At 60.8% G+C, this 27427-nt stretch overlaps 3 protein-coding genes and 1 long non-coding RNA gene across 28 annotated transcripts in view; 1 reads left to right on the forward strand and 3 right to left on the reverse strand.

The window, feature by feature from the left end:
• ESPN (espin) overlaps positions 1–21552 on the forward strand; it is a 29339-nt gene extending 7787 nt beyond the window's left edge. The window contains exons 3-16 of one of the 12 annotated variants that reach the window (XM_073233108.1): positions 4484–4670; positions 4794–4976; positions 5118–5249; positions 7740–7941; positions 8824–9101; positions 11629–11790; positions 11878–12070; positions 13225–13251; positions 14363–14508; positions 14603–14866; positions 16628–18281; positions 19321–19400; positions 19496–19507; positions 20634–21552. In XM_073233108.1, the coding sequence (XP_073089209.1) occupies positions 4484–4670; positions 4794–4976; positions 5118–5249; positions 7740–7941; positions 8824–9101; positions 11629–11790; positions 11878–12070; positions 13225–13251; positions 14363–14508; positions 14603–14866; positions 16628–18281; positions 19321–19400; positions 19496–19507; positions 20634–20714 (3601 nt within the window). In that variant the 3' untranslated portion in view covers positions 20715–21552. The other 11 variants (XM_073233106.1, XM_073233112.1, XM_073233107.1 and 8 more) reach the window with 11 other exon arrangements.
• LOC140848807 (uncharacterized) lies at positions 606–13215 on the reverse strand. Of its 2 annotated transcripts, none has more exons than XR_012129948.1 (3): positions 12432–13215; positions 3597–3655; positions 606–915 (listed from the first exon to the last, which is right to left on the reverse strand). It is a non-coding gene; the product is annotated as an uncharacterized lncRNA (long non-coding RNA). The 2 variants fall into 2 exon arrangements; XR_012129947.1 differs by lacking the exon at positions 12432–13215 and adding an exon at positions 4527–4666.
• Positions 21553–21758: 206 nt separating the features above from the next.
• Positions 21759–26049, reverse strand: TNFRSF25 (TNF receptor superfamily member 25). Of its 2 annotated transcripts, none has more exons than XM_017641824.3 (10): positions 25940–26049; positions 25317–25431; positions 25021–25155; positions 24521–24688; positions 24365–24443; positions 23577–23632; positions 23379–23486; positions 23186–23220; positions 22496–22673; positions 21759–22342 (listed from the first exon to the last, which is right to left on the reverse strand). In XM_017641824.3, the coding sequence occupies exons 1-10, from the start codon at positions 25979–25981 to the stop codon at positions 22002–22004; spliced, it is 1257 nt and encodes a 418-aa protein (XP_017497313.3). In that variant the 5' UTR covers positions 25982–26049; the 3' UTR covers positions 21759–22001. The 2 variants fall into 2 exon arrangements, with proteins under 2 accessions (XP_017497313.3, XP_036855540.2); XM_036999645.2 differs by having other exon boundaries at positions 23379–23498.
• A 658-nt stretch (positions 26050–26707) lies between these two features.
• Positions 26708–27427, reverse strand: part of PLEKHG5 (pleckstrin homology and RhoGEF domain containing G5) — a 45029-nt gene continuing 44309 nt past the window's right edge. For 7 of the 12 annotated variants that reach the window (XM_036999636.2, XM_036999634.2, XM_036999639.2 and 4 more), the window contains one exon: positions 26708–27196. In XM_036999636.2, coding sequence (XP_036855531.2) covers positions 27187–27196 — 10 coding nt within the window. In that variant the 3' untranslated portion in view covers positions 26708–27186. The remainder of the gene's footprint in view (positions 27197–27427) is intronic. The other 5 variants (XM_036999635.2, XM_036999631.2, XM_036999633.2 and 2 more) reach the window with 2 other exon arrangements.

The following is a 27427-nucleotide window of genomic DNA, read 5'->3' on the forward strand; positions in this document are numbered from 1 at the left end:
CTGACACACAATAAACACCTGTTGAACGGATGAGGGGTATGGAATCCCAGGGGCTTGTCCATCCCTGCCTGCAGTTCACTGTGTGTGGCCTCAGACAGAACTCCCTCTGGGCCTCCCTGGACCCATCTGACAAATGGAGCGGCTGAGGCCACGTGTGAGGAAGCATCCCAGAGCCCCTGGCCCTGCCGCCTGCCTCACTCCTTCCCACAGCATTCACTCAACAGTCAGCATCCGAGCACGCCCTAAATGCCAGCCTGGGCGGTGCTGGGGCTGCAGCGAGCCCTCACTGCTTCGTGGAGCCGACGTCTGCAGAGGCTCATGGGAGCGAGTTGAGGACACAGGCGGAGAGCACATGCCACACTGGGAGAAGTGGTCATTCGCATGTGTGTCGGTTGCCATGTGACAGCCCTGGTGGGACGGTGCTGTGAGCGGGCAGGGCTCTGTTGTTTGCACTGCTCTGCCCCATCCGGCCAGCCCGTGGCACCCTCGTGATATGTGTACCTGCAGTGAACCTTCCACAGCTCAGGCTGTGGTTCTTCCCTGAGCAGGCCCACTTTGGGTCTTTTTAAATAAGCCAAGAGGCGTGACTGGAGACATAGAGCTGCTCAAGGTTCCGTGACTTTTATTCAGAGCAGCCTCCCCCACAATGCCATCTATTTGTGGGTGGCAGCCCCTCTGGCCTCCCTTGAGGCAGGAATTATTGGCGGGGTTAAGGGCTGCTGGAGACGATGTTCTCTGGCCTGAATCTGGTTCCGTGGGCAGGTCACTCCTTGTCCTTTGTAGCAACGACAGCAGTAAGCTGGCACCAATGTTGGGCAGAGATTTCCAACAAACCCTTCCAAGCATGTCATGTTCCTTTGGTGTCATTAGAGGGACTTATTTAATAGTTACAGTTTGTTCATATCATCTTTTTTCCTAAGAGGAAAAAAACATGATTTTATGCAAGCATTGTTAGGGAGCTTCAGACCCATACAGAGGTCAAGGGTCATGGGTCTCCAGAGACTCCTAGAGCTTGGGCTCAAGGGAGGGTGGCATGGTGTCCTTTACAGAGAAGAGGAGGGTGTAGGGAGAAAGCCGAGGATCTGCTCTAGGTAGGTAAAATTTGAGAGGCCTGGTCAATGCACAAATGGATGTGTAGGCTGAGGTAGGGGTCTGGGTATAGGCTCCAGGTCCAGGCTAGAGAGATGAGTGGCATCAGGTACAGGTGGCCTTTGACCCCAGATAATAGATGACCTCATGGGGGAAGAGTGTGTTTAGAAAGGAGGCCCTGGGATACCCTGATATTTGGAGGTCAGGCAGGGGCTAAGGGCCCAGGAAGCCTGGTAGGCGAGGTGGGCGCTTGTCCAGAGGCGGAGGACATCTGTTAGGGAGCAGCCAGGTTGGAGGAGGACGGGGAAAACCACTGGTGTTGGTAGCACGGAAGGGACATTGCTGAGGCCCGGATGGGTGAGGGGCTGGTGATCGGGAAGCTGAGGCCTGCCTGCCCTCGGGGGAATGGTGCAACCTTCAGAAGTTTGCTCTCTGTTCTCTTGCAAGAGGCATGGAGAGGTGAGGTCTCTTGAGACCCCTCCCATCTCCTCTGAACAGGACTCTCCATGGGAGAGACCATGCCTTGCCTGCTCTGTGCTTGGGGGGTCCAGATGCCCCAGGCCAGCATTGCCCTCAACGAGAGGCACAGGGAAGAGGGATCCTAAGCTGTAACATGACTCAAGGCAAGACTGTGGCACAGCTTGTGGGGGCTCACACCCCAGGTCCTGCTCACGCCTGGGTCTTCCTCTGCCTCCCTCTTATCCAGAGATCTTAGCCCTTGGGCCTCAGTGCCATCATCTGTAAAAGGGGAGCAGTGCTAACACCTAGTGACTGAGGCCATCAGGACCTGATGCAAGAATCTGTATGTGCTGCTCATTGCAGCCCTGGGAACAGAGCAGTTACCCAGCAAATGGCATCTGCTCTCACTGTTACCGATTATTATTAATTACTGCTACTAGAAATTCATCTCTCTCTCCATCTAAATTCACTAATTTTGTTCCTTATGCTCATCCATCTTTGTATAATTTTCCCAGTGAACCTGAGAGCACCCATCCTTTTTGCCGCCAAGAAAAGTAGAAGAGGATAAGATTGGGACCGCTTTTCCCAGCTGAGCCCACCAGTGTGTCTGCCTCTTGTCCTGTGACCCCAGAACAGGAGTCATGAAGGCACAGACTGAGACACTCAGTAATGGTGATAAATTCAAACACCCATCCGCCTCTCCCTGTGCACTGGGGACTGCAGCAGGGGCTGCCAGCCAGTGGCCTGGCAGGAGGCTGTGGCCATGGCTGTCCCCTCCTGCTCAGGCCCTGCTCTGTGCCAGCTTCTCAGACCTTCTCAGGCTGGCTGGGCACCCTTGGGTCATGGATACCTGCCAGGCAGGGGTTGCTGAGAGGTCAGGGGCTCCCGGCCGCTCTGGTGCCCCAAGCTGTGTATGTTGCCTCGGGCCTCCCCAAGAGAGAGCCCAGTGGGTCCTGGGGAGTGGCCCCCCCTAGCTGCTGATCTCCAGGACCCCAGCATCTGCTGTGCCTCGGTTACAGGGTGAATAATTCAGGCCACCAAGTGTGTTGGTCATAAAATATTAAACAGGCTGTCACAGGTGCACCAGCATGTGAATGTGGGGGGGGCCACGCCGGAACGCTGGTGGCCAAGAGCCAGTGTGTTCCCAGGCAGAAGCTTGGGGTGGGTCTCTGTCTGCCACTGTATGCTGGGTGGGTCACACCAGCTCGTGGGCACCTGTCTGTCCCTGACACGGGTGGGGTAACAGAGGGCAGCCAGGCTCGGCAACAGCCCAGCAAATGGCAGCTCTGTGTCTGGGGAAGGGAGAGCATTTGTCACACCGGGTGCCAGGTGGGAGCTGCAAGCAACCTGGGGCCAGGGGTCAGGGAGGTGGACAGGGATAGGAGAAGTCACTGGGAGGCCTGAGTGGGTGTGGGAGGAAGGGACCAAGTCGTGTCAGGGGTAACAAGAGGGGGAACGAGTGGGCATATGGAGGAGGGTGGGTGGCCTGGTGCCTGTGGTAATGGACAGACAGCTACCTGTGGGATGAGGGAGGGAGGGAAGGAGGATGTGGATGGATGGCGGTGGAGCGTGACTGATGTTGTGAACCATAGATGGGGGAGGCAGACGGGTGGGAGGATGTGAAATCGGGTGAACTGCACTTCCTGGGGCACAGAGGGCTGACGCAGCCCCTACCAAGCTTCCCAAGCTTCTCAGACACTGTGGAGGGCGGTGGGCCTCTCCTGGGTCTGGGCCTAGATTGTGGCTCCACTTAGTGACAGACTCTGGTAACTGCACTTTGGGCTGTTCACACCCATTGGTGAAGCGGGGAAAAACAGGCCCAGCCGGTGGGGAGACCCATTTCCCCTATTCCCAGGAGCACTCCACTTTCCATGGCTGGTTCCCTGCTCCCCTTATGTGAAGGACTGGGGAACAGGGATGAGGGGCAAGCTAGGCCCCAGGGAGTGAAGACATGGAATGGCCAGTCCACATTCCTTCTTCACTCCCTGTGTGCCTACTGTGTGCCAGGCCCTGCACCACACAGACAGATGCACTCAAATGCTACTTACCAGTTGCGTCAGTTGTGTGATCTTTGGCAAGTCACAGTCCCTGAGCCTCAGTTACACCTCTGAAAAATGGAATGACAGTAGAACCTAAGTTAAGGTATTCAGTGACAGCCTGCCTGCTAATATCATGGCACAGTGCTCAGTGAACCCCGTAGGGCTGCCAGATTACCAACAACCAGGATATCCAATTGAATTTTAATTTCAGATAAATAGCCATAGTTGGGATATACTTACACTAGGAAATGATTTGTTTATCTGAAATTCAGATTTAACTGGGCATCCTATGCTTTATCTGGCAATCCTGACACTCTGTCCTCTGGGAATTCAGTCTTTTGGGGAAGGCAGAGGCCAAAGTCAATTATGATATGACAGGCATGTGTGCCCAGGGCAGTATGGGGCACAGAGGTGGGAAGGACTGCCTGGGGAAATCAGGGCAGGCCTCATGGTGGAGGGTTCTGTACTGAGTTTTAAAGAGGGAGGAAGAGGGAAGGACATTCCAGACAAAGGGGGACATGATCAAAAGCATGGAAGTCAGACAGCAAGTTTGGGGTCAGTGACCATGGGTCAGTGTGGCTGACATGGTAGGGAGAGGCCAGGTCATCACATCTTTGTAGACCTTGGTAAAAAGGTGGACTGTTTACTGAGGGCAGGACTGACTCGCTGTGCAGTGTGGAAAGGAAGCTGCTGCGGGGCGGGGACCCAGAGAGGCCCAGGGGAGCTGATGCAGGGCTAGGGGACCAGAGGAAGTCAGAGACAGCTGTCCCGTGGCTAGGCCTTGTCCACCCACCCTCCCAGCCCTCCGGAGCTACCCGGAAGGGGGCGAGGGGCGTAAGAAGCCTTTGGAGCGGGGCTGGAGGTTCAGGCCCACAGTGGGTGCTGCGTCTCTGCAGGGGAGTGAATGCCCAAACCAAGAACGGTGCCACACCCCTGTACCTGGCGTGCCAGGAGGGCCACCTGGAGGTGACGCAGTTCCTGGTACAGGAGTGCGGTGCGGACCCGCACGTGAGCGCCCACGATGGCATGACCCCCCTGCACGCCGCGGCGCAGATGGGCCACAGCCCGGTCATCGTGTGGCTGGTGAGCTCTGGAATAGGTTGGGGCGGGGCGCGGGAGGGACAGGGGCTTCACCTGACGGGGGCGGGGCCAGGAGGGGCCTAGCGCCCAGCCCAGCCCCTCTCTTGCCCGCCCCCTCCCGCCCAGGTGAGCTGCACCGACGTGAGCCTGTCGGAGCAGGACAAGGATGGCGCCACAGCCATGCACTTCGCGGCGAGCCGCGGCCACGCCAAAGTGCTCAGCTGGCTCCTGCTGCACGGCGGCGAGATCTCCGCGGACCTGTGGGGCGGGACCCCACTGCATGACGCGGCTGAGAACGGGGAGCTGGAGGTGAGGGCGGGGCGGGGCTGGGAGGACGGGCGGGGCGGGACGGTTCGGGCGCCCTCTGCTGGCGCTGCGCTCTCAGCACAGCCCCGCCCCGGCGCCGCGGACCCCGCCGGCTGCCCGCGTCCTCACCGCGGGCCCCCGCAGTGCTGCCAGATCCTGGTAGTGAACGGCGCGGAGCTGGACGTGCGCGACCGCGACGGGTACACGGCCGCCGACCTCTCGGACTACAATGGCCACAGCCACTGCACCCGCTACCTGCGCACCGTGGAGGACTTGGTACGACCCGGGTGCTGTTCCCCGGAATTACCTCACCCCCGCGGTACCCCACCTCCCCCAGAGGCAGGTGTTGTTACCCCCTTTAACCACGGAGGGAGCTGCGGCTCAGGGACCTGAAGGCCCTTACCCTACCTAGGTCACACAACTCTGCCACAGACCATTAGCCACAGGACCTCTCAGCCCAGAAAGCAAGGGCATGGAGGCAGAGAGGCCAAGGGAGGGGGGCCAGCGTCATCTTGGTAAGAAGGAGGCTCAGAGAAATCAGACGTGTACCTGCCAGTGGGGCAGTCCAGTTCATTCGTTGCCCACAGCCGTCATGTACTAGCTCTTCTGACTGTCACTGCTCCGCTCTGGGGTGGGTAGTGTCAGTGCCCCCACTGCAGGTGGGCAAACTGAGCCTCAGGGAGACCCAGGGCCACACAGCTGTTAAATGGTGGAGCCCAGGGGGTGGGGGTCCGGGCCTGGAGCCACCTCTCCACCACTACACTGTGCGTTTGCTTACTTGGTGGTTATGAGAAGTGGAAACTTGTGTTATTCTTTAAATTATTTTGTTATGGTCAGAGTCATGAAGTCCCCAACTGGGACATGAGCTCAGGTATGGGTAACTCAGGTCCAGGGCTCTGCGCCACGTGGTGTGATCCTGTTTTGGAGCAGGAGGGAGGAAATGGGGTTGGGCTGCACAAGTGCCTCCTGAAGGGCCAGCTGCAGGGCACAGTGAATGGGGCCACGAGAGGGGCTGTGAAATGAGGCCTGGGGGAGAGAAGTGGGATGGCCCCCTGCCCACAGCACTGTCTGACCTGTCTGTGAGCACACAGGGGCACTGGCTCTGGTATCCCGCCAAAGCACAGCAAGGCCCAGGGGTCAGGGACTGCAGCTGAACCCAGGAGGATTTCCCCCCAGAAGGGCCACCCAGAGAGAGTAGTGGCCCACCAGGTGGTGAGCACCCTGCCAGTAGGGAATACAAGCCGGAGTGGACGCTGTAAAGGGCATTTCTGCATCAGAGGTGGGTTCCTTCCCGCTGAGAGACTGGCATTCTGTTTTGAGGATGGAGTAGGGGGTGGCACAGAGCCCTAGCCCCTCCGTCCACACTTGACAGTAGCTGCTGCTGCTGACAATAAGCACCATTCCTGGAATTCTGACTCCAGCAGGTACCCTGCTTAGCACCTTAGTGTGTAATCTCGGTTAACCTTCACATTAATACTCATAGTTGACCCATATGTTATTTACTGGCTATTTCACTAACTTCTAAAATCTTTTTTACAATCTGAAGGGGTAGGCAGTACTGTTATCCCCATTCACAGGTGAAGAGACTCAGGTACACACAGGACATAAGTGAATCGCCCAAGGTTGTGCAGCTAGTGCGCAAGAGAGGCGAATGTTGAAGCCACCATTCCAGGCTGCAGAGACTGTGCCCCTAACCTCTGTAATCTCTGGGGTCAGGGCTGGGCACCCTGAATGCCCACTGTTGTCGTCCAAGAAAAGAGCATCTTCAGCTGGGCTCCCCTTGGCTCATAGGTTAGGCAACAGGGCCAGGTCCCCCCAAACTGGGTGGGGTGACAGGGCCCTGGCCCCCTTGCCTAGACGGGCCCAGCTGCAGCAGCGACAGATCCAATCACGGAGGATGCTGGCCCAGAAAAGGCAAACACTCCCACAGAGCCCCTAATTATGGGGCCAATGAGCGTGGCCGCTGAGCTGTTACCTGGTGCTAGGCCTGCCTCCCACTCCCAGGGGGCCTGTGACACTTCTCGGCCAGGGAGGGGGCGCAGGGCAGGGAGGAGCAGGCCTGGGTAAGAGGCAGCAAACGGACAGGATTGCCGGCAGCACAGCCAACATGGGCAACGTAAGCAGGGCCCCCAACTCAACCCATCTCAGGCCGGGGGGTCAGGCCTGTGGGCAGGGACCAGGATGGTGGGGGATGGTAGGCTTAGCAGCCTGAGCTCAGGCTGCACACCCAGCTAAGCTGGGCCACCCCAGGCCCCACCCTTTCCCAAGGGGCCCATCAGGAGACAGGGGCTGGCAAAGAGAGATGGATTGCTGGCCACGTGATGGGGGATCAGTCTTTCCTGCAGGTCGTAGGGGCCCTGCACCCCTGCCTCACCCCCAGCCGGGGCAAGTACTGTCACAGATGCAGACCTTGCACCCCTCCCCTCCCCACAGACACGCGGGAGCCCAGGCCTCGGCTGCGCTGAGGACGGAGAAGGCTGGTGACATAGCAGCCTTCCCCTTGGGGTCCAGCCTGGGGCCCCTCTCACAGCAGATTCTCACTGCCTGCCTCCGAGCAGGGAGGGACGAGGGGTAGGAGTTTCCCAGTAGGTGTGGCATTGCTGGGCTTGAATCTTAGCCTGGGAAGACCCTGAGAGACCCTCTTGTGATGGGGAAGTGAGCCCAGAAAAGGAAGTGGCTTGGCCGAGGTCATGCAGGGCATGCCTTAGCAGAACCCTGGCCAGGAGCAGTCAGGTCATTCTGACGGTCTCCCCTCTTTCTGCTCAGAGCGTGGAGCATCGTGTGCTGTCCCAGGATACGTCTGCTGAGCTGGAGACCAAGCAGCCTGACTCAGGCATGTCCTCACCCAATACCACCATGTCCGTCCAGCCACCGAACTTTGACCTCAGCTCGCCCACCAGCACCCTCTCCAACTATGACTCCTGCCCCTCCAGCCACTCCAGCATCAAGGGCCGGCACACGGCTCCTGGTGAGTGTCAGGTCTGGGAAGAGGGAGGGAGAGAGGCTGGAGCCAGCCCCTGGCCTGCTCTGCTCATAGCTGATGCTGGAGGCTGCCAGGTCACCACAAGGGGACACTGATTCTGGTGGGAGACAGGTGACACTCACACTTATGTGTGCCCAGCACAAGCACACCTATACACCCACATGTACTGTCCCTCAGACATGCACCCTGCATGTGATTCACAATATCCTCACTACACGTGCAGAAAACGTTCCCCAGACCCTACACTTACCCACCCACACTCAATAGTGTACTCTCGTACATGTGTGCAATGTACAGATATGAATGCACAACCACACATACAGAGCTGTGCAGCTATATGCACACAACTACCAGCACACATACACCATGTCCACAGACCAGTGCAAACATGCTCATAAGCACAGAGAAGCCTGTGCACACACTCACAAGCATGCCTGGATGCACAAATGCTCAGTCAGAAGCCAGGCATGCATGTTCACTCATGCTGACCACACCCTGAGCATGGGCGTCCGTCCACCTGCGGTGCCTGCTTCATGCCACTAGGTGGTGGTCTGCAGAGATGGCAGGGTGCCCTGCAAAGACTGGGTGTGGCTATGCATACTCCTCCCAGATCTGCCCAGAGGAGCTGCCTCTCCCCGCCCTAAAGGTGGCAGGCATGCCCTGGAGCCCAGGTTCCCTCCAAACCCAAGCACATGGTCTTTTCACAACAAGTGCAGGGCAGGCGGAGGGCAGGGGCTCTCAGTGGGGTCATACCAAACTGCACCCCTGAGTCCACTTGGCAAGTTGTTTCCTGGTGGGAGAGGGTCTCAGCACTGCGGAAACAGCCTCTCTGCGCACTCCCAAATCCAGCCTTCCCTCCCTCCCCAGGGCTTCCTAGCTCAAGAGCTGCAGATATACAGAGCTACATGGACATGCTGAGCCCTGACCTGGGCCTGCCACGGAACAAGACAGAGAGAACCACACCACCACCACCGCCGCCGCCACCGAGCTTCCCTCCCCCACCCCCGCCCCCAGACACCCAACTGCCCCCACCTCCACCGGGCTACCCAGCTCCCAAGCCCCCTGTGGGGCTACATGCAGCTGACATGTACATGCAGACAAAGAACAAACTCCGCCACGTGGAGACCGAGGCCTTCAGGAAGGAGGTAGTGAATCCCCACCCACCTGCCTGCCTCGGGGTACAGGGCTGATGGGGGACAGCTGAGGCCAAGAGACTGTCTGGCTCTGGGCACAGGGCAGGGGTCCCTGGGACGATGGCCTGTTCCAGAGTTGAAGTTCCTGGCCAGACCCTGGAGGCTCAGGCTAGTCACAGGGAGATGGGAAGACAAAGCCACCACCCTGCGGGGAGTTTGCAGGCAGATACCTGTGCCTCCTGGGAACTGGATCCTTTCCACCTCTTGCACAGAGTGACAGGGCAATTGTGGCGTTGGCAGAGAGTATGTGCAAACTCCACAGACCTACACATGCCCACATCCCTGGGCTCAGGTAGAAAATGGCTCCCAGGGAGATGTCTTCCAGGTGGGAGATGAGGTGGTGTGACTGTGAAGGGGAGCGCTAGGGGGAGGGAGAGTGAGGGGGCCCCTGCAGAGCTCAGCACTTGGTGGGGGCTGAGGGGCTGGGGAAGCTGAGGCTGGAGCTCCCTGTCCCGAGATGGGAGCCAGGTTCAAGCTAGCTGGTGAGAACTCAGTGTGGGCATGTTGAGTGTGTGGTACCCAGGATGTCAGGGCCCCTGGGATCCTGACTGAGGCTCTGGAGCAGAGGGCTGGTCTGCACAGCTCTGAGGCTCCTGGGCAGGGAGGCTCAAAGGAGTTCTGGGGTAATAGCCAATGGGGACAGAGCAAGGCAGGTCTGAGTGGTGGGGAGCAACCTGAAACCTCAAAATGGCTGAGTGTGGGGTGGATGCCCCTGAGGGTTCTGTGGGAACCTTGACCTTGTATTTCTCTCTCAAGCCCAAGGCAAGCCACTATAGGGCCAAGCTAAGTAACCAATTCATATAGGTGACCCAGGTCACCTGGTGGGGGAAGGGAGGGACACAGCCTCTGGGGTGACTCCACAGGCCCCTCCTTTATGCCATCGCAGACCAAGCTATCATCAGGTGCCCCTCTCATCTTCACCACGTGGAGGGGGCCTACAAGAGGCCTGCAGGGGTTATGTGAACCCTACCCAAAGCCCAAAGACAGGTGGCCCATCCTGTGCCCCCTTCCCTCCCCTAAGCCAGAGCACCAGGACTGCATGGTCTCTGTCCCTCCGGGAATGTGCGTGCTGGTCCACAGGCGACAGACAGGCTGCTCCACAAAGGCCCCTTTGTGTGCCTGCCACCACTGCCCCATGCTGCCCCCCACCCTTGGCCTGCCTTAGCCTGGCTGCTGCAGGAGCAGGGTCATAGTGCCCTGGGCCTGGTGGCTGCAGGGGACACCAAGGGGGCGGCCTGGCCCAGAAAACAAATCCTGCAGTGTTGCATTTCCTGCAACATGAGCCTGGTTTATTGGGGCGTGGAGGGTCCGGAGCCGCAGCAGAGGCTCACGGGTTGGGGGCGGGGCAGGGGCTAGCCCCCACAGGTTGACATTGCCTTTAGCCCTGCAGCCTCCTGTCCTTTTCCCCAGGCTGGGCTTAGCAGGGGTCAGCTGCGGTGGGGCAGGCCACAGCGCTGTCATCCGAGCCTGCCTTGCAGGCCCTGAAACCCGAGGCTTGGGCACGGGTGTCGGTGTCACTTACACGGATGGCGATGGTTTCCAGATGCAGGAGGGGAAGGGCAGGGATGTGACCCGGAACCCAGGCCGACCAAATATGGGAGGCTCCACTAACCGGCGGTCCGGCCGGCATTTTGTCTGGGTGGCTGGAGGAGATGAGTGGGGGGGATGAAGGCCAGGTCCTCAGCACCTAGTGGAGGGAGAGGCACAGAGGCCGGGGCCACATCTGGCTCACAGGGCAGGCGCGGCTCAGCGGCGGGGTGTGGCAGAGCAGTGGACACCCCGTGGCATCCCCTGCTGTTGAGGAGGATTTCAGTCTGGGATTGGCGGGCCCTGGGTGATGTCAGGCCGACGGAACCCAAAGGCGCTCTTAAGCACGGGCTGGGCTGTAACCTGAGTGGAAGGATCAGGTAACGCAGGTGTCGGGTCCAGGCCGCCCCCGCTGCCAGGTGCACAGTGGGGCCACCAGCACGGGCGCAGGTAGGAGCAGCCCCAGCCCCAGGGCCGAGTGGCTGCGGGCCCTGGGCAAGCAGGAGCCTAACAGGACAAGGGCTTTGAGAGGGCTCCCTGGGAGCCACGGCCCAGGCAAGGGAGGGTTTTGCGGAGCCTCCGGGACGCACCGGACCGTCCGACAGCCGGGAGTCAGGTGCGGCTGAGGCCTCAACGCTGGCTAAGCGGGGAGCTGCCCCTTCTCCGGCTCCCCCTGGCGTCTAGCCTGGGCCACCGCGCGCCTGGGCCCGCCCCTTCTAGCCTCAGCGGGGGCCCGTGACCCTTGGTCCGCGCCCAGACTCCCTCCCTGTAGGACCGACCAAGCCTGCGGTGCCACCGAGGCCCCCGTGATCCTTGCCCATCCCACTCCGAGAACAGGATGATCTGGGAAGGAGCTGGCCGCGCACCTGGGGAAGGTGGACAGTTGGGAGGGGAGCGTAAGGGTCATAAGGGACAAGTGCCTGCAGCCCACTCCGCTGCTGTCTCCCCGCAGCTGAACTCCCACGACGGCCACAACGGGCTGCGGAGGCAGGACTCCAGCCGCAAGCCTCGCGCCTTCAGTAAGCGGCCCAGCACCGGGGACTACTACGGCCAGCTGGGCCGCTGCCCCCGGGAGCCGCTGGCCGCGCGCCGGGACATGGCGCACAGCGAAGAGGTGCGCGCCCTAAGCCTGCACCAGCCGGGTGCCGGGACCAGCCCGGCCGCCCCGCTTCCCACTCGCTGGCCCCTCTGCCCCCCGCAGGCGGCGCTGCTCCCTGGGAATCACGTGCACAACGGCTGCGCTGCGGACCCCAAAGCGTCCAGGGAGCTGCCCCCGCCCCCGCCGCCACCCCCGCTTCCCGAGGCCCTGAGCTCGCCGCCGCCTCCTCCGCCACTGCCCTTCGAGGGCTCAGGCCCTGACTGCGGACAGCGTCGGTCCTCGTCGTCCACTGGGAGTGAGTAGGGATGGGTTGAGGGATGGGGGTGGCACTAGCCCTGAAGGGGAGGGAAACCTAGACACTGTGCCCTCCTCAGCTGCGACTTCGCTGGTGTTTCCCCCTTTCCTACCTGTTCTTCCCGCAGCCCCCGCCCCAGTGAGGACTTGACCCTGTGGGAAGGCTCTGAGTTGCTTTAGTTCCTGCCAGAGCTGGACTGGGCTGTGTGGCCTCCAGCAAGGCTCCTTCACTCTCTGGGCCAGCCTCCCGTCCCGTAGGAAGGGCTTCCCAGCTCTTGTGGCTGGTGTTTCTGACGAGCTGGCACTAGAGGGGAGCTCTGAGAAGTAGAACTGGCGTCGAGGACGCAAGGCTGCTGACCTACCTTCTTCCTGCCCCGTCTCTGGCCTGAGTCAGTCTTCCTCTCCTCTTCTCTCTCCCATGTTCCCAGCCCGGAGCCCTTCCCCGATGCATAGCCAAGGCCAGTGACCTATCACAACTGCCCTTCCCCTCCTGGCTGCTCCCCATGGCACCCTTTTTTCAGGGTTAGACTGGTGACCAAGATTCTTGGGCTTCCTTTCGGTCTCCTGCATGCCAGGGCTCCTGGAAGGCCCAGGGGGTGGTACGTGGGTGCTCGTTCTCCCAGCCCAGCCCAGCCTCCCTGACTAGGAGAACAGGGGTACATTAAGACTGGGATAGGGCTAGCCTGGGCTCCCTGAGGGGCCTATGGAGCCCCAGCCCTGCACACTGGAACCCATGGTAGCATGTCCACTACCAGCACAACCTCCAGAAAGGCCTGCAGCTTCCTCCCTCTACAGCTCAGAGCCAGGCTGAAGCTAGGAACAGAAGAAAAGTGGACACGGCTTCTCCAGACAGCCCTTCCCAGCCAGAGCCTGGCTAGGCGCCCTCTGACAACCCAATGCCAAGACTGAGGCCTCTGCTAGGGGGGCCCCAGCCAGTGGCACTCTGCCCAATCCTCAGGGACAGCAGCAAAGCTAGGCTGGGTGGAGCACCCTCACGGAGCCCCAGAGCGTCCTGAGCCAGGGTCAGAGGGGCGGATGGTTCCTCCTCTGCACGTCTCCCTCCCCTCCTCCTGTCCTCCCTGACCACTGTCCTAGCCTCACCCCGGCCCCCTTCCACTCCTAACTTCGCTGTCACTTCTCTCCTTTCGGTCCTAGAAGTGAGAGCCCTGAGGCACAGGAAGAGTGAGTAGCTGCGAGCACGGCTCCTGGCTGAGGGGGAAAGGGGGAGGGGTGGGCAGGAAAAGCAAGGCCCAAGGGGTTCGGGACTTGAGGAGAGGTGAGGGCCAGAGGCCAGCAGGCGAGGGGTCCCCCAGGCCACAGACAGGGCCTCCCACCCCACACCTACCCAACCACACCCACGTGAGCACCTGCCAATTCTGTGCCTGACTGACAGTTTTGCCTAAATAAATGAAAGGCTGGTGCCTGCCTGGCGCCTTTCTCACCTCCCGATGCTGTGCTCTGGGACCCCCAGCCCAGAGAACTCAGGAGCTGTTGGCCCCTCGTTTAGTTCCCTCACCCAGCCATGCCTTCATCGGCTCTAAAGACAACCTCCCGAGACCCTAGTCATGTCTGTTGGCCTAGTTGGAAAATGCAAACTTTGGGTGGCACATTTGCATGTTATCCCCTGGCCCTTCTTCCTGGGTGCCCACGCCCCATACGCTTAGTAAGGGCTCTGCTCTCCTGGGTTCCCCAGAGTGAGAAGCGTTTTGCCGTAAGTGTGCTCTAGGCTTGCAACCAGTGTGTCTGCTGCTCATGTGTCTGTCTGTGGGTGTGTGTGGAGGGGGGAACAGGCTGGGTTTTGGCATCCAGGGTCCCGAGTCCATATAACCATGGAGGCCCCAGGAGACTTAGTCCAAGGGTCACTGAGGTTTGCTGATGCAGAGAGAGGGCTGGAGGGAGACTCCTCCCCAGCAGGGCTGAACCAGGGAACCCAGGACAAAGGTCAGGTGGTTGGCCCAAGGTAGTATTTTGGAGCTGAGCAGTCAGTGCGCTGGGTGGAGACATTTGCTGGAGTTTCCAAGGCTGGCCCAAAAACCTTCATGAATTCCCAGGGGCCTCCAGCTGGGGGCCCCACACCCCGTGAGTAGGGCCTTGAGGATGTTGGGGCTGTGGGCTGCCAGCAGAGGACCTGCCTCTGGGGTCCTGAGAGCCACCACTCAGGGCTCAGGATCTGGAGCGCTGCCCTCTGGCCGCGCCCATCCTGACTTGGGGAGGGGGCAGGAGAGGAGCAGGTGGGGGCAGAGGGAACTCAGACGCGACCTCAACCAGTGCCTCCTCTCCTGCCTCCGCACAGGCACCAAGTCTTTCAATATGATGTCCCCAACGGGCGACAACTCAGAGCTACTGGCTGAGATCAAGGCTGGCAAGAGTCTGAAGCCGACGCCGCAGAGCAAGGGACTGACCACGGTGTTCTCTGGCAGTGGGCAACCGGCCTCCCAGGTAGGCAGCCCAACAGGCGCCCCTGCCCAGGCTCCATTGGTCCCTGCCTGCTCGGCGCTCAGTCTTGCTGCTTCTCCCCTGCTTCTCCCTGCAGCCTGACTCACCACTGCAGCTGACATCGCCCCCGCTGTCACGGGCCCGAAGCCCCACCCCGCCGGCAGTGGGGCCGCAGCCACTGCTCAATGGAAGCATGGCACCGGCACCACCTGCCACCCCTGCGCCAGGCGTACAGCTGGATGTGGAGGCGCTCATCCCCACGCACGACGAGCAGGGCCGGCCCATACCTGAGTGGAAGCGCCAGGTGATGGTGCGCAAGCTGCAGCTGAAGATGCAGGAGGAGGAGGAGCAGAGACGGAAGGTGGGTGTGGTGGGGCTTCCCAGAGAGCCCAGGGTTTGTCACCTGGGCTCAGAGCCCAACCCCAACTCCCCAACCCCTGCCTGTGCCCTTCAACCTCAGGCAGCTCCCATTACCTTTGGGGAAAAGCAGGGTTGGGCACCCCCTCTCCTGGGGACTGTTTCCAGTCTCCATTCACCAGCAGCCTGTCCTTCAGTGAGATGGCAAACTCCAGTGGGCCTTCAAATCGTCTAGGATCTTATAAAAAGGCCTATTCTGATTCAGGAGCTCTGGGTGAGGCTGAGTGTCTGCATGGCAAGCAAGCCCCTGGTGAGGCTCACCATGTTGGCTTGGGGGCCACACTGAGTAGCTGAGAGGTTTTTGGTCCCAGTCAGCCAACTTCGGTTCTTCTTGCATTGTCACTTTCCAGCCACTGCAGCTGAGCCTCATCCAACCTCAACTGTCTGATCTGTCAGATAGGCTGATTATCACTGGCTGGCAGAAGGGTTTGCCCTTGATCCACTCAACACACGTTCCCTGGGGGATGTGTATGTGCCCCATGTGGCAGCCTCTGGGGATTTATCATGAATATATTAGGGCGGGGTCTCAAGGTGGCTGCAGGAGCTGGGCAAGGGGGGGTCAACCAACCAACCAGTAGCACCTTAGTAGAGTGATTAGTGCCATCACAGGGCCAGGTGAGTGAGCAACCAGGTTGGCAAATAACTGGCTGCTAGAATATGGGTGGTGCTGTGGTGGGGAGTCAGAGGACTGGCGCTGCTCCAGGCCGACATCCTGTTTGGTTTAGGGGTGGTGTTAGGGAAGGAGGAAGTGATGTCCAAGGTAGACTTGGAAGATGAGCAGGAGGTGGACACAGAAAAGAGGGGCAAAGAGTGGGGGCTGGGAAGGGGAGTTGAGGAGTCAGCATGGGCCCGGCACTGTGACTGTCCTGTGGGAGGCTGGGGAGGTCAGTGGGGTCGGCTCACCAGGACCTAGCCCTGAAGAATGTGGACTTTCTCTGGGAGTAGTGAGGAGCCTGGGAAGGGGGTTAAGCAGGGAAGTGGCATTGTTACGTTTCTATATGGGGAATGGATTGTATGTCATGGGTTAGGATGCATTGGGAGGTCTGCAAAGGGATGAGGGCAGCCCCCCAGGCCGGAAAAACCCAGCACTAAAGTGAGGAATGATGAGACTCTTAGGAAGTGCCTGGCATACCAAGCTCTATAAATCGTATTATTCCAGGGTGAGGGGTGGGAATAGGAGCGGAAGCCACAGCTTCACCTCTCCTTTAGCAGGAAAACACGGACAGGGTGGACAGGGAGGGCCTGGGCCGCAGGGCTGCTTGAGAAGGGCTCACCGGTCTGGGACAAGGAGAGGCCTTCCTGGGATCTGGCCTTGAAATCTCAGACCTTGGATGGGGTGGAAGACGGCTGCCGCGCATCGCAGCTTCAACGCCTTTTGCATGTTCCTTCGGTGGTGTAATGAGCAACCAAGCCAGGTGTGGAGACCCCGTCTGCCCGCCCTGCCTCTGGAACTGCGCTCAACGACCAGCTGTGTCCCCGCCAGCGATCAAAGTGGACACTATCCAGCGCCGGGAGCGGTGGCCCGGGCCGAAGCTTCGCCCTACTGTAATCGCCTGCTGGCCAGGCACAGCCCATCCTTGCAAACGCAGCCCCGCGGAGCCATTACACCACCCGGGACATGTAAAGGGCGCCCTTGGCGGCCGCTGCGGGAGCCGGGCCAGAGGGAGACCCGCCTCCCTCCCCTCTCTTGTCTTCCTCGCCTTAGCTGACGGCCGCGAGCTCGTGCTGCTACCCCCGCGAGGGCTGGAGGTACTCCCGCGAGCACAACGCCATCCTCGGGCCCTTCGGTGAGCTCATGACCGAGGCCGATATCCTCCGCATTGAGCAGCAAATTGAGAACCTGCAGGTTTTGCACAAGGCGCAGAAGCTGGAGGCGCGCCTGGAGCAGCTGGAGCTGGAGCTGGAACAGCTGCTGCCCATCTCGGCCGCCCTGTCGGCGCCGCGCTTCACCGTCGACCCGCGCCGCATGCACGGCCGCGCGGCCAACCTGCCTGCCTGGTGCAGCAAGATCTCCACGCTGCTCAAGAGCATGTCCACACTGCTGGCCGCACTGGGCGGACGGCCCGCGCACCTGGCCGAGCTCCTGGCCGCCGACACGGGTCAGCCGCTGGCGCCGCTGCCCGACGCGCCCTGGCGCCCAGGTCCTCTGTGTATGGGCCGCTCGCACTCGCTCAGCTGGTGCCGCGAGGCCGTGGCGCGCGAGATCCTCGAGTGCGGCGTCTCGGTGCGGCACCTCCGTGCAGTCTATGAGCTGCGCGCCCAGGGACCGGAGCCTGCCCGTGGCCCGCGAAACAAGCTCTCACGGCCTGCCGGCGCCCCGGGCCGCGAGCCCATTCTCGAGGAGGACTACGTGGCGGCCGGACCCGGCGAGCCCCGCGACGCCGCTAACGGCCTGCCTGCCCCCGAGGAGCCTCCGGGCGCCCTGGGTCGGCCCGAGGCGTCAGGACGCCAGGCGGCGCCACCCGAGCCCGAGCAGCTAGCGCGCAGGCCGCCGCTCTCCACCGAGGTGTGCGGCGTCCAGGACTACATCGACATGCGCAAGGAGCGCATCGTCTACCTCTTCCTGGACCACTGGCGCAGGTGGGCCTTCCGCGGCCCCGGGCGCCACGCCCAGGCGCGCCTGCGCAGACTGCTGCCCCGCGTGGTGGCCGGCGGCGCTTGCGCGCGGCCCGAGGCTGCCGACGGCCCCCAGCCTACGGTCGCTGACGGCCCCGACCAGCGGCTGCTGCGCCTGCTGAAACAAAGGCAGCGGGTGGGCAAGCTGCTGGGCCACTGGCAGAGCCTGTTACAGCAGGTCCCGGCGCAGCAGCTGCGCGTCCCAGGCCTGGCACACGGCCTGTACTGGCCAGAGCACTTCCTGCCGCCCCTCGACGGCGGCGCGCCCCCGCGCTACGACAGCCTCACCCTTGACCTCTTCATGCTCGGCTACTTCCAGCTGCTCGAGATGGGCCTGAGTCGCGAGGAGCGCAAGTTCCGCCACCTGCTGTGCTACGAGATGTTCGACAGGCTGGGCAGCCACCCATGGGAGCTCATCCGCCTCTTCCACCGCGTGGTGCTGGAGGAGGTGGAGGCCGGCCGGCGCGGCTGGAGCGATGGCTTCGAAGACCTCAGGCTCCAGTTCTTCGGAGATAGCCCAGAGGCTGAGCCGGCCCGGGAAGAAGAGGTGGAGAAGGCGCAAGACGAGGAGAGGGAGCCGGGGGAGGAAGCCGCTACAGCCCACACGGAGGACTGGCCAGAGGGGCAGCCCCCAGCACCTGCAGCACAGCCCCCACCCCCGCCAGCCGCGCCTCCACCGACATCGGACCCTCCTAGTTCCGAAGCCCCAGCGGAAGACACCCTGGAGCTGGTGTCTGAGATGGGTGAGTTCAGCAACGAGGACATATGCCGCTACATCGACCGCAGCTTCTCCTTCTGGAAGGAGAAGGAGGCAGAGCTTTTTGACATCTGAGCAGCAGAATTAGGAATTTACCCTCAAGCATCATAACATGGGCGTGGATGCCTGTCTGATGTCCTCCAGAGGCCAGAAGCGGGCAGGAAGAACCCAGGACGGGTGGCCTTAGGAAGCCCAGTGTGCCTAGGACCAGGCTGCCACAGTCTTGGAGGCCCTATCATGGCCGAATGTGGGGGCGCTGGCCAGAAGGGGCAGGATATGGCACAGGGCACACCGGGTGTCCCCCACTGGTCCTACAGACTTTGTCTGCCTCTACCTGGAGCCAGTGGAAGCAGCAGCCTCTCTGAAGGACTGTGGGCCTTCCGTGGGGCAGTGTGGCTCTTTGGTTTTCCACTGACGTTCACAGACACCTCTTTAGCGGAGATCAAGGGAGCCACGTGTGCGGTGTTCTGTGTGACATGTTCTCCGTTGTAACATCCAAGCAATAAAACTCTTTGCTGTAAGCTGCCTGTTGATGCCTCCACCTGCCATGTCACTGTGGTGGCACAATTGTAAAGCTGGTGTCTATTCCATTTGGGGATAGGACAGGCCTGGGCCAGAAGGTCCTACATAGTGGGGGCAGCTTGAGCCTCACTGAGCAGGCAGAATCTGTGGGTGCCCAGGTGTGGGTCTGCCCAGATATTCTGGCTCATGGGCCCAGGGTCATCTGTCTGCCTGCCCCTGTGGGGAACCTGATTCTCTGCTCTCCTACATCCCCTACACTCAGTTCTGACCTCTCGCAGTGCTTCTAGGACATAGGACCTGAGTTATGAGGGGGTGGGGAACAGAAGTCCCCTTTGGAGGGGACTGTGCCCAGGCACCTTCATCCATTTGCCCATGAAGGCATCAACTCTACCTATGTCTTGTTGTCCCTGACTCATGCAAGACCCCCAGGTCGGGGGAGCACACCCTCTGGCCCCCTACCTCCCAGCCCGTAGTGGCCCTGAAGCTTTGTGCTTGTGTTTCAGGAGAAGGAGGAGGAGGACCGGCTGGCCAGCTTGCCTGCCTGGAGGCGAGACCTCCTGCGGAAGAAGCTAGAAGAGGAAAGGTGAGCGGGGGGTTCCAGAAGATGTGGGGCCTGGCAGGGAGTCTTGTGTCCCTGAAGCAGTGGCTCCAAGTAACGCTGCCTCTTTTTCCTTCTAGGGAGCAGAAGCGGTGAGTGGGGCTGAGCCCGACCTGCCCCCCACCCACCCACCCAGTCACAGTCTTTTTGCCCCTTCATCCAGCCCCATCCGGAGCTCATCCCCTTGTCACTCAGCCCCGTAGCACAGCCTGTCTGCTCCCAATAACACCACGAGACCCCTCTCCCCCAATAACTTGGCCACTGTACCCCAAAGTCTAGCTTTTATGGCCTAATAGCCTTGTTCTGTTACCCACCCACCAGCCCCATTAACCTGGCCTGCCGTGAACCCCACCTCAGTACCAATAACCTTGATGGTCTCTTCCTCAAAATGTCGTTTCTGCCCGCCCCCCTTAATCTAGCTCAGTGCTGACCGACAGAAATATACTACAAGCTATATACTTAATGTTAAATTTTCTAGTAGCCACTTTGAAAAAGTAAAAAGCTATAGGTGAATGTAACTTTAATAATTTTATTTGACCCAATATATCAATATATGATTTCAATACCTGATCAATATAAAAATGAATGAGATGTTCAACATAATCTTTTTTAAAAACTAAGTATTGGAGATGCTGCATGCATATTCTGCCTATATGCATCTCATCTGACATTTCAAATGCTGAACAGCTGCATATGTTCAGTGACCATCTCATCAGCAGTGCAGATCTCACCCTGGTGTTCTAATACCTTGTCCCGAACACCCAGCTGCTGTCTCCCAATAATGCGTGCCTACCGCCTGCAGCCCAAACCCAGTCCAGGCCTCAATAATTTCATTCCCTGCCCCCATAACACCCCCTCCTCACCCTCTGCCACACTGTGATCCCGCACATTTCCAGTAACACCCTTAGCCAGCAATAATCCAGCCACAGTCTCTCACTAGCCCAGCTCCTGTGTGTCCCCATTGTGCTCCCAATCAAGTGCCTGTGTCCCAAGCAATCCTGCCTACTTGCCCCTGGGACCTGGCCACTCCCGCGCCCCCCATCACCTAGCCCTTAGCCCCCTAGAACCAACTGCCCTGCCCACCATTAATTAGTCCCTCCCTCCTCAGCAAACCCAGCCTCTGCCCTCAGAAACCCACTCCTACCTACCGGCGACCCCCTCACGGTGCCTGACCCACCCTCACCCTTGCTTGGGGTTCTACCCCTACCCCATGCCTAGGAAAGAGGAGGAGCGACAGAAGCAGGAGGAGCTGCAGCGGGAGAAAGAGCAGTCGGAGAAGCTGCGGACGCTGGGCTATGACGAGACCAAGCTGGCGCCCTGGCAGCGACAGATCATCCTGAAGAAGGGGGACATCGCTAAGTACTAAATGCCGCCCTCTTGCCAGCCGCCGCGCGAGCTAGGGGGACCCCACCCCCGCCCCCGCCCTGGCCTGCGCGGCCCGGGTGGAAGGGCTGGGAGCCACGCCGCGCTCCTCTCCCGCGCTCGCAAACCTCCCTGACCCCACCCCAGCGCCCGCACCCCTAGCCTCCGCACCCCCAGCCCGGGGTGGCGCTAGAGCGCGCGCGCGCCGCCGCCGCCACCACCCAGGAAAGTGCCCGAGCTGCTGACGCGAAAAGATGCTCCCTGTTTGCATGACTATTTACATACATTTGCATGTCGTTGGCCGTCGGCGTGTGCAGAGCTCTCCGCAGCCCCGGGGGTGCGACTTTGCTTCCCTGCGGGGCGCGCGGCCGGGTGCAGCCCCCTCCCCCGCACCCCGGAACCCGCGTCGCCTGCGCATCCTGGGCGGAGGCGGGCCCCGCGCTCTGGAAAGGGGTTTTCCTCCCTCCATGACCCAGATCTGTGCCCGGCTCCGCCCGGGCCGCATTTCCCATCCCCGCCAAGGGTTTCCTCTCAGTCATTTGTTTACCAGAAAAGATGAAAACTGCAAACTGCCTGTCGGGACGGAGCTGCCGCTCCCGGGCCCCCCCTCCGCCCCCCCTCCCTCCCGTTACGTCTGCGCCCCGGCCCCACCAGGCCCCCGCCAGCCCCGGACCCTTTCACCGCCTTGGTGCAGTGAGAGGACGAGGGGCCCCTGAACCTGTGTCCCCAGCTGCCGCCTCCCCGCACCCTATTAAAGCTCTCTCAGCCGCCCGGAGCCGACCTTCAATCTCACTCCCCGACGCTGCGACTTCCTCTCTCCCTCGGGGTAACTGGGCCAGGCGGGGCGGGAGCTACGAGCCTCGAGGGTCTCCAACGCGAGTGTCTGACCCTGGAGTGTCGAGACTTGCGGCTCTTTCGACGCCAAGAAACCGAGCCCAGGCTACGGAACACCCGCGCCTCGCGTTAACACCAAGCAGCAGCTTTTCTTCATTGATTTAATACCAGGGCCTCAGCCAAGATCAGGCCGAGAAACAGCTGAGCAACCTCCTGACCCCTTCCCGGTAGTCGTGGCTGCTCTCCCCTCCACCGGAACCCCGGGGGGCGCAGGGATGAGGCTGGCGCTGCTACGCAGGGCCGGGCCAGGGTCTTAATAAGTGACATAAAATGTCTACACGGGTAAGTAACCGTACTTAGGGCTTCTGCAAGGGCCAGCAGACTCTCGAGCTAGGGGGGCGGGCCGCGCTGCAGGCGGCCGCGCAGGTCCTCGGCGCAGCCATCCAGCCCCATGCGCTCCAGGGCCGCGTAGACGGCGCCCAAGCCCGCTGGCTGCTGCTGGCGCCAGCGCTTGAGCATCTCGTATTGCTGGTCGCGGAAGCGGCCGACCTCCACCTCCACAGCCTCAATCTCCGCCTCGCGCAGCCCTAGCGTGCGCACGAACTCCTTCCAGCGCCGCGCGGGCACCGTGTCCACCACGTCGTAGAGCTGCGGGCCGGGCTGGAGGACGGCAGCCACGGAGGCTGTCGGGGGCGCTGGTGATGGCGGTGGCGGTGGCGGTGGCAGGGAGCCTGGGGACGCACCAGGGAGAGCCAATGGGGAATGTGGGCTGCGGCCGAAGGGCTGCAGGGGCGGGGGGCACCAGGACAGTTAGGGAATGGAAAGTGGGCAAGTGGTGCCTCAGAAGAATGGGGCCAAGGCCTCAGACCTTGGAGGTCCCTTACCAAGAGCTCTGCTGGGCATCTGCTCCCGGGACCAGGGCGCCTCCCTGCAGAGTACCTCCTGAGTCTGTGGGGTGCCAGGGCTCCAGCTACTGCCTACCAACTGGACAGTGCAGGCCTCCCTGCTGCTGGGTGGCACCAGAAGGTTGTGGGCACTGTCCCAAGGTGAGAGATGAGTGGCCTAGAAGCCAAGAGAGGCTTCTGGTCAGTCCTGCTTGCTTAGTGAGGACCCTTTGCTGGGTCTCTGGCCAGGAGTGGCCATTCCTGGGCACAGTAAGCAAACATCCTCCTAGGCCACCTCCCCCAGTCAGTCATGCTGTCTTGGTGGAGCCCTGGAGCCAAGCTGTGTCCTCTGTCTGGAAGACCCTGCCCTGATGCCCTCCTATTATTCCCCCTCTTAGTCCTCCTATTATCCCAGTGTAGGCCTGGCTATGGTGGCACTCACTCACTGAACCGTTAGCTCCTGCTCACCTGTCCAGACACCAAGAGACTGATGGCCGCCTGAGGACAGGCCCTGGGGCTGCTCTCATCCACTCACTCACCCCTCCCAACAGGTACCCCAGGTCTGTGTGCCAGCTGCAGAGCCATGCACTGGGGACCATGAATCATATTAAGGCCCAACCTCTCAGCTCCAAAAGGCTGAGGCCTGGGTGCCTGCTCACCTTCCTCCCAGAATAGCACTGAGATTCTCACCTGTAGGGGCGACAGGGCCTCCATCCCAGCTTCGTCTGGAGTAACAAAGAGAGTCTAATTAGCAGTCAGGCAAGGCTCCTGGGCCAGCTCCTCTTGGCATCCCTCTGCATCAGGGCTGAGTGGGCTCTGTGCTCCCACCCTAACTCCAGGCCCCTAGGAGTGTGTGTGTGCAAGCACACACATGTACACTCACCAGGAACCATGGGCTTGCAAGACTGGTGGCGGCGGTATGTGTAGGTCAGGATGGCACCAAGCAGGAGTGGGACCACCAGGCCTGCCAAGAACACCTGGACCCAGAACACTGAAAGAGCAGCTGGTGGGTGGGGGTGGTAGCCATCCCCAGCCTCCCCTGGCCCGTCCCAGCTCTCCTGCCTGCATTCCCAGCACCTACTCTGCCTCCAGCCACAGACAGCCACACAGCGCTCAGGACAGCTCCCGAGGGTGCTCCTGCAAGGAGAGGAGATGAGTGTGAGATGGGGGAGCGCTCTGCCAAGGGGCTGCCGAGGACTGCCTGACCGCTTCTCCATCTCGGAGGCACACCTGCCTACAGCGCCCCTTCCCCCTGGGAGCCTCACTCTTCCCAAGAAAGTTCCTGAAGTACTATTGAAATGTCAGGAGTCCCCAGTAACCAGTATTTACTGAGCTTCTCCTAGGCTAGACTGAGGTCACTATAATGTCAACTCCATAAGGAATGGGATTTGCCTATTTTGTTCCCTGTTGTATCCCAGCACCTAGAACATCTCTGGAAGATGGCAGCTGTGAACCCTTGCTGAATGGATAATGAATCAAGTGCCTTACCCCTTAGTCATAGCCCTGGGGAGAAACGACTAGCATCCCCGTGCTCCATGCAGAACCACAGATCAGAGAGGTGAAGTAACTTGCCCAAGATCCCCCAAGAACAAGACACAGTTCTTGAATCTTAGCCTAGGTTTTGAAACTAGATCAATGTCTCTTTAAGTGACAAATCCTATCTTTAATGTACAGATGAAAGGACTACTAAGAGAGTGAAGATACTCCCCTTATTTATCTGGTGTAAGGTGAATCCAGATTTCCCTTTACCATTCAATGTCTGCTGAAGTGGGGCCCACCCACCACAGGGCCGAGGTCCCTCCTCCCTGCCCTCAGACCACCACTCTGATCTCAGCCTCCCCTCCCCAGCCCAGGGCAGCTAGCAGTTACGTGGGGCAGGGCACGCAGTTGTTGCCATATTCATAGAAGCCAGGCAGGCAGGTCCCACAGTCGGTGTCTCTGCTGGAACCTGCAGTCCAAGAGATGGCATGGGAGAGAGAAAGGCAGGGAGGCGAAGGGGCAGACAGCCCTCAGTGGGATACTCACAGGGCACCTGTGTGTGGCGGTGCAGGGCCCCACAGTCTTTGCACGGACGGCAGCTGAAGGGTGAGCTCTCAATGCAATGTATGACCTTGCACTCCAGGAACCAGCCTGGCTCACAGCCACAGTGGGTGTCTGCCACAGCCGAGCAGTTCTTCAAGGCCACCTGGGAGCCTGTCAGGGACAGGGGTTCAGGGAGATGGGGAGAGCAGAAGCTGTCAGGGCCAGAGACCCCCAGAGAGGTGAGACAGAGCCCCTGGAGAATGGAGATGGAGATATACCAGAGACAAAACCACCCCAAAAGGGAGAGAAGCATGGAGTTCACTGTGGACCAGAAGCTGAGAAACATGTGCAGAGATAGGAAGGTCACCAGGACGAACAGAGGCGAAAGCAACCTGGGTCAGGGTGGGTGGGTACAGGGTACAGGGCCCTCGCACACAGTTAGATCCTAGTCATCCACTCCTCAGAGAGGTCCTGGCCACAGCCTGCCCTCAGGAGCCCCTCACCCTGCTCATCACAGGCCTGGCAGCGGGCACAGCGGCTCTCATGATGGTTCTCCCTGGCCAGGAATGTGCCCTGGGGGCACGGGAGGCAGGTGGCATGGCCACAAGGCTCTGTGCAGGGGGCCTTCAAGTAGTGCCCTGTGGAACACAGACTGGGGTCAGACAGTCTAAGGGGGTTCCAGCCTGCCTCCCTGGTGATCTCAGGCTCCCTGCTTCCCTCCCAGCCTCCCCCCACCTTCTCCCTTCCTGTCCCCAACCTGTCTTCCTGCCACATCCCTCTCACCCCTGTGGCCACTCACCTGCCGGGCAGCCCCGGCAACAGTGCAGACCATCCCTCTTTGGGAAGTTGTAGGCACAGTCACAGCTGGGGTTGGGAGCGCTGCCCTGGGCCCCCAGCAGCCGCAGAAAGAGAGCCTGGAGGACAGGTGCTACTGGCTTCTGAGTGGCCAGCCGAGGGGGGTCTGTCCCTGCCCAGTCTCCCCCACTGTATTTGCCCTCAGAGTAACCCGCTTCTCGGGTTCTCGAGCAGAAGGGGTGCCCATGGATGTGCGGTCGGAACCACTTCCTTCCCCACGTAGACCAGGTTTCAGAGACCCAGAGCAGAGGGCTTCTGCCAGCCCTCACAGGAGCCGCTCTGCGGGGCGCAGGGCACAGGGCAGGCGTCTGTCAGCCCCACCCCCACCCTTGCTTTTTATCAGGTGGAGGACCCTGATCTCTCTCTGCCCGGGGCCCCCAGACCTCTCCGGCCCCTGGGAGGGTGCTTCCTCTCAGCGGAAGGGCCCCGCCACAAGGAGCCTATAACTAGGTCGGAAGGGAGGGGTGAACCCAGTCCCCAGCCAGGCTTGGAGAAGAGGTTCTCTGGGCCCCTTCCTTCTCAGCAGGGATCCGGGCCCGAGGCTGTGCCCCCCTCATCCCCACTCACCAGAGCCACAGCCACCAAGCAGCCCCTCAGCCGAGGCTCCATGGCCCTCGGTGCCGCGCTGGCCCTCCAACAGGCAGGGCATGCTCCACCGGGGGCTTCCCCACCTCCCTGCCTCGCCTCGGCACCCAGCCAGCCCCAGGGCCCGCCCCACACGCCTGGGGGCAGGGGCGGGGCCAGGCAGGGCCCTGCGCTTCCCTGGAAGCCCAGCCCCAGGCCACCAGGCCTGCCCAGACACACCAGAGCTCACCTGAGCTCACCTGCAGTAGCCTTGGGGCAGCAAGGTGTACACAGGACAGGGCTGTGTCAGGGTCCACACGCCTGGGTACTAGCCCCAACCCTGAGACCACCGCTTCCAGGTGAATGACGACCCCTCTCTGGGCCTCAAAGTAGCCAGGTTGGGGGCCCACCCTTTCCATACTGCATGGGTGTGGGTTCAGGGGCTCCCTCCCCTGGAGGAAAGAACCCTCAGTAGAGCCTGAAACATGTCACCTACCCAGGCAGAGGTTCATGGAGTGGCCTAGGACAGGGCCCTCTAAGGCGCCTCGCAGGGGAGGCACTTCGTGGTAGGCTCTAATGGCGGACCTCGGGGCTGTGGCAGGGAACGGGGCCGACCTTGGGGTGCTGGTCCTGTGACCTCTGCCCTGTTAGTTCACTAATGCTCCCCACAGTCTCTTCCGGTACAGAGGGAGAGGGCACAAAGGCACCCACCCTGGAACTCAGGAGCACCTGAGTCCCGAAAGGGGTGGCTTCCAAAAGCAAGGGCTCTTTACAGTGGAATATATACAAGTCTTTATAAAAGAATCAAAAGCTCAATAAATATGCAACTTTACACAAGCCCAACCCAGGCCTGGGGTGGCCAGCGGGACTGTGGGGAGGAGGCGGAGACAGATGAGGATGGGAGGTGGGAAGGGCCCCCTGGAGCCCAGCCCAGAGGACCAGAGCTGGTGACTTCAGGGAGTAATGCACAAGGGACCCTGCCTGGGCAGAGGGTGGGGGCAGGTTAACGAAGGGGGCGACCGTCCAGGGGGTTCTGCAGCCTGGGCTGGGGCTCTGCCGAGGCCTCTTGCAGTTCCATCCAGTATGGCAAAGTGCAAATCGGGCCCTGGGGTGGTTGGTGGCAGGGATCCTGCCTGGCACTCCAGCTAGTACACACACAGGGCAGCAGCTGGAACAGGGGCTGGCATGCCCCAGGAGGCATGCTGTCTGCTGTCCTTTGATCTGTGGCACCCGTGGGGGCCTCCCTCTGCTCAGACCTCCCTGCAGGGGAAGGGAGGAGAGAGGAAGACAGTCCTTCCTTGGCTGACGCCACTCAGGGGGGCTCTGGCTACCCTCTCTCCTCACTGAGATTGGCAGGCCCCTTCACCATGGCCCACCACAGCCCACCCCCATCCCCATCTCCAAAAGCCATCTGCTTCCAGCCACGACAGCACCCCTACCCATTCCCCCAGGGCCAGCACACTGGGCCACCTGCCCTCTACCCCAGGCCAG

This window comes from Manis javanica, chromosome 4, assembly GCF_040802235.1.
Source record: "Manis javanica isolate MJ-LG chromosome 4, MJ_LKY, whole genome shotgun sequence".
Taxonomy (NCBI): domain Eukaryota; kingdom Metazoa; phylum Chordata; class Mammalia; order Pholidota; family Manidae; genus Manis; species Manis javanica.

What these genes read in the sequence shown, in the direction of transcription:
- TNFRSF25 (XM_036999645.2), bottom strand. Translation starts at nt 25,981, where the DNA reads ATGGAGCCTCGGCTGAGGGGCTGCTTGGTGGCTGTGGCTCTG. An exon ending in TTGCCGGGGCTGCCCGGCAG is followed by an intron (nt 25,156 to 25,316) that starts GTGAGTGGCCAC and finishes TGTGTTCCACAG; the next exon opens with GGCACTACTTGAAGGCCCCC. An exon ending in CCAGGCCTGTGATGAGCAGG is followed by an intron (nt 24,689 to 25,020) that starts GTGAGGGGCTCC and finishes TGTCCCTGACAG; the next exon opens with GCTCCCAGGTGGCCTTGAAG.